This window comes from Apteryx rowi, unplaced genomic scaffold (assembly GCF_003343035.1).
Source record: "Apteryx rowi isolate R43461 unplaced genomic scaffold, aptRow1 scaffold_23, whole genome shotgun sequence".
Taxonomy (NCBI): domain Eukaryota; kingdom Metazoa; phylum Chordata; class Aves; order Apterygiformes; family Apterygidae; genus Apteryx; species Apteryx rowi.
This window is the reverse complement of record NW_020448641.1, coordinates 4,044,243-4,061,113: the sequence shown is the minus strand read 5'-3', so window position 1 is coordinate 4,061,113 and position 16,871 is coordinate 4,044,243. Positions and strand designations below refer to the sequence as shown.

Below are 16,871 nucleotides of genomic sequence, written 5' to 3'. Positions count from 1 at the left end.
CCCGCGGAGGTTACCTGCTTAATCGTGAAGTCGTTAATGAGGTGGTGGTTATGCTCGTTCAGGTTGCAGTGCAAGGAGACGCAGTCGCTCTGGTAGAGCAGGTCCTGCAGCGTGTAGACCCGCTGCACCCCCAGGGACCTCTCTATGCCGTCCTGCAGGTACGGGTCGTAAAACAGCACGTTGAAGCCGAACGCCTTGGCTCGGACCGCCACCGCCTGCGCGGTGCGACCTGCGGCGGGCACAGAGGGAGAGAGAGAGGGGTGAATCCGGCCTGCCGAGAGTGGGCCCAGCACCAGCTCTGCCCCGGCAGGCTCTCGCGCTTCCCGGCGCCGCCGCGGGGCTCCGCGGCCGAGCCAGACCCATGCTTTGGGCGCACCAGCGCGTCCCGGTTCGTGTCACCCGCGCGCGCTGACCCGCGGGGCAGGCCACCGGTTGTCCACCCAACCTCTCCGCAGCACTAGGTCACAGGCCTCCCAGGTGGACTGTTAAACTACACTCGCGGTTCTCCGGTTGTCTACAGCTCTGCCAACGTACCAAACCCAATGAGGCCAAGGGTTTCTCCTCTGATCCGGGCTGCTCCTGAGGCCACCTCCCGTATCTGCTCCACGCTCTGCACCCGGGTCCCTTCCCGCAGCGCCTGGTAGAGCCAAGTGTTTCGTCTGTAGAGGTTGAGGACGTGGCAGATGGTGGAGTCCGCTGTCTCCTCCACGGCTGCCGACGGGATGTTGCAGACAGCAATCCCTGGAGGAGGAAACACAGCAAAGCAAAACCGTGTCTCAGCGATGGACGAGCTCATCTACCGGGTTCTGTATGAGGCCAGGCTTCCTGAGCAGCTCCGCGCCGAGCGCTGCAGGACACCTCGCTATCGTCACTCATACGGCATGGAGAGAAACCGATGGATAGGCCACCTGAGGGAAGAAAATTTTGTGGGAAAACCTGTGGACGTTGCTAACGTGGCACCAATTCTTCATCTACAAACCATGGCCTGCGTGAGGACTAGCGCGTGCCATGCAGTGTGGGCACGGAGTGGGTTCAGCCAGCTCCGCACCAGGCACCAATTGCCCTGGGCTGGAGGTTACACGTGGCCAAAGCAGAACAGGGTTTTCTTTCCCACATTTTAAACTAAAAAAAAAAATGGGGGAAAAAAAATCCCTTTCTACATGTAAAGATTACTCTTGTTGTAAGTAACCCATGCTAAAAATTAACTGTTTTGGGACAAGTAAAGCAACAGGGCTTTCCGCCCCCGCCTGAGACTATCACAAAAGCTGTTATCACATGAGATTTAGTGGTGGTGTCCCTGCATGACGGACCAGCACGCTCCTTCTCTCCGGTGGCCATGTAGCTCTGACTTGCCCCTCGTGCACGCGTATAACGCCTCACTGCACGCCGGCTGCCTTGCAGGGCTCCAGGACCACCGCTGCCGCTAGCACCTCCGACTCCAACAGCGGCACGCGCTGCATTCAGTCAATGCAGCCGACGCACCTAGAACACAACCCCCCCCCCCGAATACTCCCTTTCGTCCCCGCTTTTGGGTGCGGGGGGTGTTTTGCTGCCGTTAGGGCAGCTCCTCCAAGAGCGAGCCGAACGCGGGCTCGGGCACCACGTCGACTCAATGACCCTCCGCGTCCGAAATCGGCCGACGAGGCTCAGGCGGCTGCTGTTGCGTGACCAGGCACTATATTTAGACACCGGTCATTTATTGACTGCGCAGTTTAAAAACTACCTTATGGAAAGCAATACCAATTAAACTTTACGCTACATTTGTGGGCAGTCATTACATTTTCTACTTTAAACCACATCATTTGGCCACCCAATTTCCTAAGTATAAAAAGGATTATACTGCAGCATCCCATTACTTTATTCATTATATTTTTCTTTTCGTGATGTTGAAAGCCTTAGAACATCGTTATAATGGATAATAACAATAAGAGTTAAAAATATGGAAGGAAACATTAGATTCAGAAGACACCGTTCTCCTATCAAAAGAATAATCCACTATACTAAGAATTGCTTTTTCAGGAATGACTATTTGAAACTCTCTTATCTCAATTATCCGTGTAGATGGCTCATGTGAAATGGCTGTTATTCTTAACAACTTCCCCAGAGATAACCTTTAATACAAGGGATCCTAAACGACACTACCGTAGGACTTCTTGCTGGACCGAACCTTTGGATCAGATGATCAGAAACAGCTGCAACTCGGCTGCTAAACCACGGCTGCGGTTAAGCTACCGAGGCCATCCTTGACGAGATGGCCACGAATAGCAGGCGGTACAAGGGGGGCAACTCTCTGTCCCTCTCTTTCACCAGGGGAGCAAGAGGGAGGAGAAGGGAGCAGCAGGGGACAAGGCAAGGAGAACAGCAAAGACCTTCACAGCTGTTTGCAAGCGCAGTTTGAGTGTAGTATGACCACGACATGCCTTCTAAAACTGCCGCAGTTTGTTTAGTTCATGGTCAAATTTTCTTGTCATTACATTTTCTACATGCAAAAAATGGAAACTGCACCTGTGATTTTAGGGGCTGAATCAAAACCCTTCGGGGAAATCTTGCCTCTAATTCCATTTTGCTAGAGCTCTTCTAAGAAAGAAAAGCAGTGGTGTGGGCTGCTTTGAAAGAACCGGAGGGATGCGGCCGTGACCGAGGAGGGGACAAAAGCGAGACCTACCAAGCTCCCCTGCAGCTTTGATGTCAATGTTGTCGTAGCCACTGCCTATCCGAACAATGACCCGTAAGGCCTTGAACTTTTCTAGATCTTCTCGAGTCAGCGTGATGGTGTGGTACATCATCGCCCCAACGGCTTCATTTAATACCTGAAACAGAACAAGAAGATGTCAGAAGCTATCAGGATGCGCGAGGTGGTACTGTCATCTACGGCTGCACCTCCCCTCAACGGAGGTTCATACCTTAATCAGTGCTCACCATAAGCTACCTCCGTGCCCCGGAAACCCAAAACTTCTCCAAATTCTGGAGGATTGGCTCATTTATCAATGAGCTCTCATAAAAAAGCCATCTTCCTTCCCCTGCATTTAGTACCTGAAGAGCTGCAAAGATCAGCATTGATGTTATTTTTAGTTTTCTTTCCCAGATCCTGGAAGTGCTCTCTGATCACTTCAGACCTCATTTGAGTTCCCTAAATGGGCACCGAGAATAATTTTGGAGCAAGTATTGACAACTAGTTGAGCTTCCAAGCAGAAACACCCCTCAGCAGTGTACGGATCTGCTTGCAGACCTGACCTGTTCAGTGCTGGGGAGAAACCAGCTGCTGAGACGTGGTGGTTATCTGGTGGGACCCATCAGCTGCGGCGTGGTGAGGCGTCAGCAAAACAAGAGCCACCACGCTGCAGGACGGAAAGGTGCAGAGGGCTGCGTGTTATGGCAGTGCCGAGCAAGCAGACTTAAAAAAAATTGAAATAAGACATGTTAATAATATTGACGTAAGGAAATTGATGTTAAGTGATAAGGTGAATTTTTTTTCCAAAATAACATCTGGCTTTTCAAACAGCTTCGCTGAATTTTAATCTGCAGTGACTGCTGTTGATGTTATCTGCTAAACAACGTAAAGGGTAGCTTTATAGGTGTTTTTTTTCTCTCAGAAAGAATCCAAATAGGAAAACACACATGCTGGACCATCACTCTCTTCCCGAAGCCAAACCCACCCACGTAAAATCACAGCTTTCGTTACCTTTTCGTGAATCTCCTGAGTTGATTGTGCGTCACAGAATGCAACAGTGGCCAAATCTTTCAAAATTGGCATCTCGACCGTGCAGTCCCTGCCGTCCAGCAGCGCCACCAGGGGCCGGGGGTGCATGGGGCCGTTCATGATCTGCGGGCGAATACCTGCAAGCACAAGCAGCGCGACTTTTACACCCCTGGAAACCGGCCAGTCCCGCCGGCAGCAGCGGCTCCATCCACCCGCTTGAGCAACAAATTTTGGCGGGCGATCGCCGTGCCGGGATATTTGGAACCACGTGAGTTCCCCTCTCCGAGCACCGCTCCGGCCTGGCCGGCCAGAGAGGCAGCCAGGGCTGTCGCACGGCCGCCGGCCTCCTGGACCTGCCGGCTCAATATCCGAGCAGCCAAGCCCAAGGCACGCTGAGGTCCACGGCAATTTTTCCCTCTGGCTCGAGGAGGGCCGGGATTTCGCTCCATGTACGTATGTTGGCACTTGACGTGTTTATCTTAAGGAGTGACTTTCCATTTTGACCATCTCCGAACGACAAGTCTCAACAGACATCCGCTAAGCGAAAAAATGAAAAAGCACAGAAAGGGCAAGACGCCAGCGAGCCCTTTTCGCAGGGAAGCGCACAGACACCGACTTCGTTACGCTAACGAGCACCGGAAGGCTTCGGTGGGGAAGCGCGAGGCTCAGCGCACCCCACGCGGCGAGCCCCTCGTGCAGCCAGGGCAGCCGCCGCCTGCGACGCCAGGGCTCTTCCGGCAAGTCGGACCAAAGCCCGGAGAAGGAGGGCTCGGCTGCTTGCATTCATTTTACATGGGAAAAAAATAAACACAGGGAAACAGGCAGATTTAACTCAGAGGGTTTAACCATTCTCCACTACCGCTTTATTGACTCTAGCTTGAGAAATGAAGAACAACCAGTCTGATTAGAGATTTCCAGCATCACGCACAGACATTTTTGGACTAGGTCCCTCTCTCCGTCCTTCCTGCGGAGCTCTCCGTCGGCACGGGCTGGAAGCAGCGCAGTACGTTTGCACGCGTTTCCTCCAGATGGGAGTGCAACCGTGTCAGCAGGCAGGGTGCAGTGCCGCGACGATTTGGAAAACTGGAAGAAGCTGGCCGTAAGCAGATAAGCAGGAACAAAAACACGTATAAATCTCAGAACGCTCCCACAAGCCTGCAGAGAAGCATTGCTCCGCAGCTAGGTTATTTTCTCTATTTAACAAGCAACCGAATTACAACACGGGCTTGAAGGTTAGGGAAGTAGACGGTCTCCGAGACGGAGAGCGTCGCCTAACAAACAGCCTCGCGCTGCAAGAGTCGCAGCCAGAAGACGAGAGAGGGGCAAACGGCACGGCGGGTGCCGCGGTACGGCCGCCCGGACGGGCGCAGGCGCCTCCCCGCGCGCCGGCAGCAGAGCCGCGGGGGAAGGACCTCTGCACGGACCGGGCGGGCACAGGGAGCCTGGCGATCGCCTTCCGCAATAAGGGCAAACCCTCTGGTTACTGGCAACTTGGACATTTAATCCGAGCCCCGAAATAACGGCTGTATTGCGCTGCCATTGCATAAGCATCTTTGAAAGTCACACGAAACACGGCATGTGTGTCCTTGCTCCGGACCACGGCTGCAGTCGTGCACGGTGACACAGGCTTCTCAGACACGTCCAGCTCGTCCGCACACCAAAGCGCGGTGGCCAAGGGCGAGTGCTGGCTGCAGACCGCGCCGGGTATTTGGGAGAACGTCCCTCATTTCTCCTACTTCAATAAGGTAATTTACTCCAAGCTGACAGGGAAAGTTTTGAAGCAAATCAATAGGACATGAAGTATAACGTATGGTAATTGCATTTTAATAAAAACCACTGGCAGCTCTGCAACCTAAATCAGAGAACGCCGGCTATTTCCCGCGTCCGACTCTCTGGACGCAGCTCTATCGCTCTCAGCCTATGCTTTACACTTCTGTTTTGCAGGCGCCGTACAAACAGACTCAAACGAAAACGTTTGGGCTGACAAAACCGAGTTACACTTAGCACGATTTCCGCTTTATTCCAGCTGGTACAGCACATTTGCTCTGCGTGCGGCTGCTTCACGGAGGACGAGGTACGCCATGGACGAGAACGTAATTAAAAAAGCAGCCACTCCCACCCGAAACTCCGATAAAATATTATTACGGCCGTTAACCCTTCGCTTCCGCAGCACGCGTCATTCCCGCGCGGCTGGGGCGCAGAGCGAACGAGCGGCTCCCCCTCGGCTCGCGGCGGGGAACCGGCAACCAGGGCCGGGCTGGGGCAGCACGGGGGCAGCGGGCCCTCGCGGGGGCCGCACCAGCGCTCCCCGCCGGCATCCGCACGGATCCGGGCGCTGCCCGGAGCCCGGGGCGCCCCGACGCGCCGATAAACGCCGGCCAGCCCGGCAAAGTTGACGCGCGTATTGTTCGGTGTCTGTTTTTTGAGCGTTTTTCGGCTGCCCGTGGCCTCTCGCCAGCGTTTCAGCGGAGAGCTTTTTAAGGAAGAGGGAGAGCAGGAAGGGTTTACGGGGAAAAAAAAAAAAAAGGAGCGAAAGAGAGAGAGGAAAAAAAAGGAGGGTTTTGCAGCAAGACGGAGAACTCCAACTCCACCCCGGCTCGCAGGCAGCGCCGCTTGTTGCACGCAGCTCGGCGCATAAAGTGCTTTTGTTTCGTTTTTGGTGCACAAAGCCCGCTTGTCCTCTGCCGCCGCTCCTCCCCTCTGCCACCCACTTGCATCCGATCCCAGTGGCACCCCTGCCAAGCGAATTAGGGAGCGCTCCCTGCTAAATGGCAGCCTTTGTGTGACCGCAAGGCGGCTGGTGCTATCTCGCAGGAACAAAAGCAGGAGCCATTTGCCTAATTCTTATTAATCCCAGTTGCCTACGCCACGCAGCATTAAAAAAAAAAAAAGGAAAAAAAAAAGGCTCTAAACATGTTCCCTCGCAGTCTATAAAAGTGCACCCAGAAGCCATCCTGACAATCTCGCCCGAGTTACTCATTCACAGCAAAGTAGCTACAGTTTTACAGGCAGCTACACACTTTATTAAACAAACAGAAAAGAAACAGGAAATTTCCCCTTGCCTGGAAAATGTTGCCTCCACATTCTTCTTCTTATTAAAAACCACACATGGCAGTGGAGGAGGGCGGGAGGAGGAGGAGGGGGGGGGGGGGGCCCCCGCGCGACGGAGCGCTGCCCGCCGCCGCGCTGCGCTGGCGCTCCTTTCCTCGGCGAGGGGGGATCTCCAAAGGAGCGATCCGGCGGCCCACAGCTGCAGCAGCTCAAGACAAGCGTCTCTTTGAACACGGAGGGCAAAGAAAAGGCTTTTGTCCCGAGCCACGGAAGAATAGTCCGCGATTGCTAGAGGAGTTACGGTCACCTCCGCGCGGCTCCCAACTCTTCCGAGCACTCCCTCCAGACTTTGCTGAAGCTTTTAACTAATCATAGTTCTTTCCCAGCCCTTGAATAAAATCATGTGAGTGCCAGCCAAAAAATCGTATGCTATGCACACTAAAGGGTTTGTATATGTCACAGTTGCTCTTTCCCCCTTCCACTCCCCTCCGCCTATTGACTCGCACATACGTCTCTTTTTTTCTTCTAGTCGTCTCAAATGGATTTAATCTGTGCCATGCTGTGTTTTATGTTTGTTTGTTTTTTGTTGTTGTTTTTTTTTAACTTAAAAACGAAACATGCCTTTCCACATGGAGTATAGTGAACAAGGCTCCGGCGACAAACCCACAGCCGTCAGCAGCAGCGGCGGCGGCAGCAGCAAGGAGGAAAACAAAGCAACGGGTGAAAGCAGGACTGCGGCGATCTGATCTGGCACCCAGAAACGAAGGGCCAAATTCCTTCTCGAGGTGTGAATCAGCCGGTCTCCAGCATCCGGAGCGGAACTAGCGGCTGGCAGGATTCGCTCCGTGGCTGTCACCCATGCCGTGCCCTGGCTCCGAAGCGCGGAGCGGCTCCACGTTCGGACAAGTTACCTTTTTCTGCTCCTAGCCGCCATCCTCACTACTCGAAGCAATCCCGCTGGCGCGGACGGCAACCCTGCACGGCGCGGGGCTACCCACACGGCAAAGATTCGGGGGCTCAGACTCACCTGGAGGTGGTGCAAGAGAAGCACCCAGCAGAAGTGGGCAGGTGGTCATGGGCACGTGCAGCTGGCTACCAGACAAGAGGTCCTGGGCGCCTGCTAGCATGGCTCTGGGTGCCAAGGAGAGAGGAGTCGTGAAATCAGAGGAGAGCACCAAGAACGAGCACAGCTGCAGACGTGGGATGGGGTGGGAAGGACTGGTTGGAGGTGGGGTAGGACCTCCACAAACCGGCACAGAGACCACATCAAAGGTGCATGGAGCTCAACTCCGAAGCTCAGAGGAACCAAAGTAAACTTTGGTTTAAACAAGGAAACCTCTGGCAAACCCGGTGGGAAGGCACAATCCTCAGCAACTGCAAGGCCTTTGAGGACTATCAGCCACCTTCTCAACCACAAAGGGTTTTCCTTAGAAAAGCAAACTCCAGCGCGATAACACAAAAGAGCAACCTGAGGTCAAACACTCGGACTCCACTGGGGACTTGCGCTGGGCCGGGACAACAGAGTAAGGCCCACTGTTGGCAAGAAAATGACGACCTCTCTCACCAAGCACGTTCAGAAACGAGCCACTGGCAAAGAAGAGGGGTCTCCTTCGGCCAGGATTGAGGCCGGAAAGTCTACTACCATCAAGCCACGAGGACAAAACACCAGACACGATAGTCCCAAATTCAGACAGGCAGTTCAACCGCGAGCGTCACGGCGAAGCGAGCGTTGGTTACTTAGGGGAACTGGAAGGAGCCTGATACAAACCCTCCGAAAGCAGCAGGAGTCTTTCTACGGATTTTAATGGGACCTGCAATGAGTTCTGGCTAACGACTGTCCAACAAGCGCTTAAGATCCCGGTTAAATGTAGGCACCCACGTAGTCCTGCTGACTTCAAAGAGCCCGTTCATACGCTCAAAGCTTAGCTAGCGCTTAAGTGCTTTGGCGGGGTAACGGAGGGACTTTGCTGAACTTCATGCTCAGTGCCTAAAAAGGTAACATTAAATATCTGTGAAGCACTCGAGAAAAGAAAGATGGTACGTTCGGTATTATTAGTTTTTCTCAGCAAGATGATTGGTACATTAAACAACCGCATGTCTGTGAACTGCAGTATTAAACGCTCTGCGATTCAGGCAAAGTAACTCCCTGTGTGGGTCATGGATAATACACGGCGCGATGGTCTACAAGGCTTAGCAGCACCACTTGCGAGCAGAAAGGCGTAAGGTAGCATCAAACAACTGCTGAAGAAGCGTTTATAAGCGGGCTAGGAAGGCACCACGGATGCTACAGGGCTAAAAGGACCGTGCTCCGCTCCTGCAGCATATTCAGAAGTGAAGCCCTTCCGCTCACTTAACTTTCCCTACTAAAAAATGCCTCTCGTAATAAATGCATATGCAAAAATGAAATGAGACACAGTCTTTATCTCACAGTCAGGGGAAAACAGATATATACTGTTATTTCTAATTTTATATACTCTGGAGGCATTTGATACTATAAAGACAGAAGCTGTCCCAATGCAGAGCTGGTTAAAAAAGTGCCATCAAATAGCTTTGTTTATAAATAACCACGGCACGGTTTTTAAGTAAAGCATTTTTGAGACTTCCAGGATCCTACTGGGAAAAGGCTGCAAAATCCCCCCTTTCCGACAAGACCTGGAAGGGAGAACCAATCGCCATAGCGCAACGGGAGGTCACCTGCCGCAGAGCCCGGCCAGCACTGCTGCGGCGACAACGGCACGTCCCTGGGCGGCTGATGGCAAGAAAAATGCCCCTTGCAAACACGGTGTCGGTTTTCTTTCGCTAGGGGTAAAAACAAGCAGATTAGCCACCCAACGATGGGCGAGGAAACCTCTGCCTGGCTCGGCGCAGGGGAACGGAAAGTTCGGAAGGGGAAAGGGGTACCTGGCGGTGCAACCGTCCTGGACAAGCTCCTCCGGCCCGAGCCCTGCAGAACGTTTGCTCCATTCGGCACATAAAAGTTGGCTTTTTGACAGCTCCTTTTCCCGATAACTCTCACAACTTCCTCCAAGAATGTGTTCTTAAAAATTCATAGGAAATCCCCATATCAAACCGTACCCTTATTAGCTCATATGAACACAGTGATTACGATCCCCGTGGAAGCTACAGAAACGGACAGCACCCACAAACAAACGCTAGGCAAAAACACGGCAAGCCGTGGTATTCCATTACTCCGGCAGCTCGAATTCCTGCAGATGGACCTGCTGGAAACAGACCCACCCCTGGCCCTCCCTTTGTACGCCCAAATCACAGCCCGGAGATAGGTGTGACGCGCAGCCGATACCGTGGGAACCCTCCCCGAGGGGCCTGGGAGCCCGCTGCGAGCTTTGCAAACGCCGGCCGACTTTTCGGCTCTTCAATAATCCCTGGACTGAACAAACTCTCACAAAAGACCCCTCTAGATTCAGTTTCCAGTGTAACAAGCTGGTGTGATACAGAAGCTGAAACACTATCCACCTCTCCTCCACCAGAGACTTTCCACCCCCAAGGATCCGTGCTTCACCTGCTCATTCCCAGGCCGCGAGGCGGGTAAACCCGTACCTGCGGGTGGAAGCCCTCGAGCTCCTGAGCCGCTGCCCCGGGAGCCAGCGGGACCGTCTTCAGCGGGAGCTAGGCGAGGGCTGCAGAGCAAACTGCTCGGGCAGCTGGCGCGCTCCGGCCTTCGGACATCGCCGGCGGCGGCCCGCGGATCGCCCAGGAGGCAGCGGCCGCTCGCCGGGGATTCGAGGGAGAAGGCGGAACAGATGGGAGAGGCCGTATGGGCAGCTAATGGATGCTACCAGGAAACCTAAAAGAAGCATCTGGAATTAAAAATGCTCACTCACAGGAGCTCCGTTTCTTTTTCTTTTTTTTTTTAAGAGAGGGAGGGGAAGAAAAGCGAAAAGAAAACAGTTTTTTTGCTGCTGTTACGATGCAAACACGACACAGGCGCTCAAGCCGTCCGCTGCAGCAGGGGTTGAGCTTTGCAACTCTTCTTAAAAACAAGATGCTTAAAATCCCAACAAATTCCCCCCAAATGTGCCCCATCACCAAGTCCAATGCGGAAAACAAATCGCATTTGTAGGGCTTAGTGGACGGCTTTTGTGGTATTGTCCAGAAACCTGCGGAAACGCTTTCTGCAGCACTTTGGCTGCAGTATATATGTATGATGTGCTTTATGTCTTACACGTGTGACGTTTACCTCTGAGACCTACATCTCATCCCTACGGCGCTGCGTAAGAGGGACCACATCACGCGCCAGCTCTCCTTTGAGTCCCTTCCTATCCTCGCCCATTCTCACCACGTATCTTTTCCCTTCTATCCAAAGAAAACAGACTACATCAGTAAAAACCAAACTGCTCCAGGAAATGGACAGCTCTAACTGTATTAAAAAAAAAACAAAGCAAAAACAATAAATAAACCGGAGGAGAATCAGGCTTATGTTTTTACACAGTGTTTCTCCCAAATCAGAAACGGTCCCAATAAAATGCAGTTTCTTTGTCCATGCCAGTCCATTTTGGGAAGAGGTTTAAGGGCCCCCACCCTAAGGGGAGGCACACGACAGCATCCTGGTGCAGTCCCCGTGCTGGAGGAAGCACAGGCTCACGCTGTCAGAAGAGCCGAACGCAGCCGTGCAGAGCCCAGGGAAAGAGAGCCACTGACATTAGCCATCTGGACAGGAGGCAGCCCTAACTTAACGTCCCCTCGAGGGACGCAGAGGCTTTAGAGAGGTTTTTGGAAGACTCGATGCAAAAATGTAGGCTAAAGAGCAGCCTGCTGAAGCAGCAGCAAGCCACCGGCAGCTGGCGGTGACGCTGCAGGACACCCCCGCGGGGCCGGGGCCGTTCGGAGGAGCACCCGGCCGGCGATACTCCACCCTGCAGAGACCTTGCTGCAGGAAGGGAGCGGGCTGCAGGGAGAGACGCAAAGCAGGACTCCACCGCCCAGCGCTCCCAGGCGCCGGGCAAGTCCATCTGTCCGTCAGCTGCAGCAAGATTTTGTTGTCTGCTTTTTGAAATAAAGGATGCATCTTTAGCCAGCGCTATCGCACAGAAAATAGCTCAGGCTGCCCGTTTTGGGAAAAGGCAGTGGTTCAAATTATATCATCACACAGAGAGAGAGAAAAACAAACCAGGGTGTTCATTTACACTACCTGACAGCGTATCAACTTTGCAGGATGTAAACTGCATTTTATCTCGTACATGGAAAACTGACAGCCATATGGTTTAGACTGGAAATTTCCCAGAAATGAAAAAAAAATGTAATCAATCAAACAAAGCTTTTGGATGCAGCTTTTGGAAAGTGCAAGGGATTCAATCTCACTAGCTGTCCCCGTGCCATATGTACCTTCTAAACTTGTGTTTGCACATTGATAATGAGCGAATCTGAGCGGAAAACAAAGAAAGCGCCACGGCGGGATATACTTGTCGGAGTTACGGCAGCGGGAACCGCCGACGGTTAGTCCTTTTAATTACTCTGGACAGAAAGCGCCATAAATCCTCAGTGCAAAATATGCAGAAGATTTTCTACGTGCGGGTCCGTTTTGCTGCTGCTGTCCCAGGGCTGCCGTAACGCCCATCCCTGCCCGGCCCCCGGCTCATGTCCTGGCCGCATCCGGGCGGCAGCGAAGCCAAGGAGGGAGCTGACCCCGGGAGCCGCGACCACCCCGGCAGCAAGCGGCGCCCTGGCCCGGGGCTGCAGGGATGGTTTGCATCCCCTGCGTCCGTCTGCATGTCTCCAGCGGCAGCCTGAGCCGGCGCGGGGCCGGGGGGAGGACTCCTGAGGAGAGCAGGCGGTCTCAGGGCATTTCTCTTCATTAACGGTCCGGCTAACCTGCTCGGAGATGACCTCTGCGGCTCACCCCAGCGTGGCCTCCTGGAGCATTGCGGTGGCCATCAGTCTCCTTGCCATCCTGCCGCCCTGGGCTGCACCCGCTGCCAGAGGTGACCTCGGGGCTCCTTATTTCAAAGCTGGGTCTCACTAATGCTTCCGTGCTTTTCCTGGAAAACAACACCGTCAAGCCAAGTAACTGCAGCGAGGCTGGGGGGTGATGCACAGGAGCACCAGGGTTTCCCCGAGCCCGGCAAGGCACAGCGCATTCGCTTCCAGGAGCTCGTCTACGAGGCAGGCGACACCTGCTAACCGCGAGAGAAGCAAAGGCAGGGAGCTCCCTTCAAAACCCCCAGAGCATGCCACGGCCTTGTCCCTTCTAAGGCCTGTTAAAACAGCTCCTGGGCACTCCCCAAGTGCACACGCCGAACCTGAACCATCTGCTCAGGGACCCTGCTGGAAGGTCGCCCCTTCTGGACACCAAAAACGACCACTGTTTGACCTGTGAACACGAAACTCCTTCTCGCGTCCCATCACCCCTCTCAGACATCTCTCCGCTCTTGGGTCGGCTCCTCCTCTGTTTTAGAGCTAAGAGCAAATGAACCTAACTTCAGTATGGAGCAGAAGTTGAACCAAAGCCATGTTTCCGTGCTCCACATTCACAGAACATGCAGGGCCCCTGCTTTTGCCTCCCTATTTTCTTACTTTACCTCTAGTCATTTTTTTTCCCATTTCTTTCCTCATTCTGTTTTGTGCTCTGTCCCTACACCCAGAGCCCTTGCAATTCTCTCATCACTCTTTGGAGTTGGAAGTAGGAATTTGAGAAGAACAGTTCTGCGTAGAGCAAAAGGGAGGGCAAAATGCAAATGCAGTGACTAGGGAACGGCTCGGAGAGGTCCTGCGAGGTGCTGAATGCCTGCAAATCCCACCGATTTCCCTAAGATAAACATGCTCACTTCCTTGCAGCACTGGATTGGAACTAAATGAGAAAAAAACCCTAAATACTAACATTCAAAAGCACTTAACTACAACCTACTTGCTCTTAAAGTTGATTTACTTTTACAACTAATGCTCTACAAGTATATTGTAGGATTTTATCACAGTTACATTGAAAAAAATGGCACATGTTGAACTCCTGTTGAAATCTGAAATAGCCTAGAAGCATAAAAATACAATAAACAAATTTTGGACGCAGCAGCAACTCCTAAAACCCACCTGCTGCCCAGGGGTAGAGCGGGGTTAGCAAATGAAATCTGGACTGCATTTCCTTTCCCAGCATGGACACGAGAACGCTCTAAACACACAGACCCATCTGAGCGGTTTGCTTGGCGATGTCCTAGCAGAGGAATGGCAGTCACTTACCACCACTGCCATTGGCTCGCCCTCGGGTAAGGCGGGATGACAGGCACTGAGTCCTCCCTTCCTTTCAAAGCCTCTTTCTGCAATTTTTTCCTCCTTCTTTTCCTTTTTTCCCTCCCCTCCTCCTGGTCCAAGGCTCACAAAATCTGAGCTCAAGCAAATTAGGAACCTATTTGCATGCTCTCCAAGGGGCTCCTGCCCAGGCATCACATCTGAGGCTCCCCCCAAATGCCGGTGACCCTTCCTGAGCTCCTCCAGCTCTCAGCCCTACCACCACGACCCAAGAAGGCTACTAAGGCCACAAGGAAACCCACCCCAGTTGAGGCCAGCACTCAAGCGCGTACTTCACTTAAGCATGTATTTCAGCGTGCATTATCCTTAATAGAAATGCTTCCTTGGATTGGACTGATCTCACCTTGGGGTGAACTATCAATTATTTGCCAACCTAGAAGGCCGATGGTCATGGGAGATGAAGATTATTACGTCACATAGCGCAGGAAAGAGGTACACGGGAATTGATTTTATTCTCCCGAAGAACAGTTTACGGAGTGAGGCTGTTTGCCTCGCATCTTCGCCCAGCTACCACGGTGACACGGAGGATAAAAGCAGCAGCTCATCCGGCAGCCCGAGCCTCATCTCTTGGAGGTGCAAACTAGCAGCTCTGCTCGCAGCATGTGGACATGTCCTTGTGGACAACAGCAGATATGGGGAAAACCCAGCCGGCCCCCACCTTCTTCCCCGAGCATACCTTTGGAGTCCCACCCAGCCCCAACATCTCCTTTCCCCTTTACGACATAGTAGAAATGTTTGGTTCCACCTCAGGCAGGATCTATTGGTCATTACTGCATTAAAAACCCACACAACTCTTTACGTACCTCTTTAGAAGAAGTGTTGCGAAGATGCTCATTCCTGCTTCGACCCACGTTCCTTAATTAATATGAATATGTTAGTATTTATAATATTATTGTAAAGTTGTCTCCCAAGATACAGCAGTAGAATAAACACAGATCACAGAGAGGATTTGTTTCTGTCTGGTACTGTGCTTGCAGTGAGATCCTAGAAGAGCTTTTCTACCCAAAATTTCAAAGAGGATGGTGCTACAGGAAATCTCGCCCTAACCTCTTCTTTCTGAGTCACCTGTACGGTGGCTCATTCTGATGGGAAAAAAAAAAAAGAAAAGAAACCTCGATCTCTTTATCCAGCTTCTTTGAGAAAAGATTTTAGACACGTCATACAGTACAGCCCTTTCTAGCTCTTTGTGCCCTCGAGCCATGCATTAATATAGCTGAGACTAAGCTGGACTGAGGGAATTCTAAATTGGTGCACTGGATGACGTAGAAGTTTATCAAAAAAAGCACTCCAAAAGGAAAAAAAAGGAAAATCTCAACACAAAACTGGACTGCACGCTGAAAATTTCTTGAGGTCAGGATGAACATGCAAAGTCTCCTACTGGAAAATTTTATTAATAATAGCATCTTATCTCTCGTGACACAGAAAGCATACCGATTAATATCAAATTCTCAAACCTTAGAATATTAGGATCCCAACTCATTTAATCAATTTATTTAGACTTATGGGAAGAAAGAGATGGTCAGGGGATAGAACTGCTCTCCTATTCTAAACCCATCCTTTTTTAATCTTCTGAATTTGCACCTTTCTAGAGCCCCAGGATCTGCTCACTGATAATTACTGTATGCTGAGAGCATTTTGAAGCTGCAAAAGGTTGTCTTAACTAGCTCAGAAAGAAATAAAAACATGCTCATCTACTTGCAAAGACTTCTCAGGCACACAAAAGAACACACTTTTGATTCTGCAAGTAGAAATTTTAAGTTCATGTATATAGATAGAAGGTTTTTACCAGGAAAAAAAAATCGTTTGGAATTCAGGGGTATTAAATCTTTCCTAAAATGCTCAAATCAAATTAAGCAATTTAAATATTTCTTGTGAATTGCTTTTATATTCAGTTCTTTCAAAAATCCATTAAACCTTTTGAAAATTAAATGAATTTTGGTTTTAGTGTAATGTGCAATTGTGGAGATCTGAAGGAAACCATGTGGTCCCAAAAGCATGCATGTTTTTCTAACTATACAAGTTGGTCTAATAAAAGATATCTCTCCTTACAAACCTTGCCCAGCTTCAGTTCTCCAGGCTCAGTAAAAATAACAGAAAAAGTTTAATGATTAACTTTCACATTCTTTTTCACCCCCCTTTATCAGGTTTTCTGGCTGCTAGCTACACCTTAGTGCCTTGCTGTAAAACACAACTTGTAGGTCGTAGGACTGTATTCACCTATCTCTGGGTAGGACCACGGACTACAGCCCAATCCTTCACTCCTGTTCTCCTTGGTTCACAAACAACACCTGCGTCACCCTGATAAATCACCAACTTGAAAGCCTGTAGACTTGACCATGGCCCGAAAAAACCCAAACTTCTCTGCGGAGGTCTCGAATGACTTGATAGACCCGACTTCTTTGGCCAGAATCAAAGGTGGGTCACAGGAAGGTCTCAAAGGGAAGCTGCGTCCCACCTCTGGTGGTGGCCGTGCCCCGCAGCTCCACCTCGCCTCCGTGCTCCTCTAGCACCGCAACGCCCACCCGCCTTCGTGCGTCCTGTGCATCTCCAGCCCTCCTGCGAATGCCGCTGGTGCCGGGCGTGCTGCCAGGCACCAGTGTAGGCGTGCAGCTCCTCTTCCCCAGGTGATGGAAATGATCAAAAAATGCCTACTCGGTACCATCCCTAACTTCAACATCACACGTAATTATTCACCCTCAGATCCCATGATGTTTTGTGGCGTGAAATGGCACTTGCCAGCACAAGGCAAGACCACCCCGGAGAGGTTTTCTGCAGGGAATTCTCCGAAGATCCCCGGACGGACGCCAGCGCGCTCCACTGCGGCTAGATTAGACACCCGCTCCTCTCAGATGACCTCCTACGC

At 51.7% G+C, this 16,871-nt stretch overlaps 1 protein-coding gene across 1 annotated transcript in view; it reads right to left on the bottom strand.

The window, feature by feature from the left end:
• Nucleotides 1-16,871, bottom strand: part of CTBP2 (C-terminal binding protein 2) — a 55,864-nt gene that overhangs the window by 6,807 nt on the left and 32,186 nt on the right. The window contains exons 2-5 of the mRNA XM_026065694.1: nucleotides 3,683-3,837; nucleotides 2,666-2,810; nucleotides 535-741; nucleotides 15-229 (exon numbers count right to left, since the gene is read on the bottom strand). Of these exons, the coding sequence (XP_025921479.1) occupies nucleotides 15-229; nucleotides 535-741; nucleotides 2,666-2,810; nucleotides 3,683-3,837 (722 nt within the window). The remainder of the gene's footprint in view (nucleotides 1-14; nucleotides 230-534; nucleotides 742-2,665; nucleotides 2,811-3,682; nucleotides 3,838-16,871) is intronic.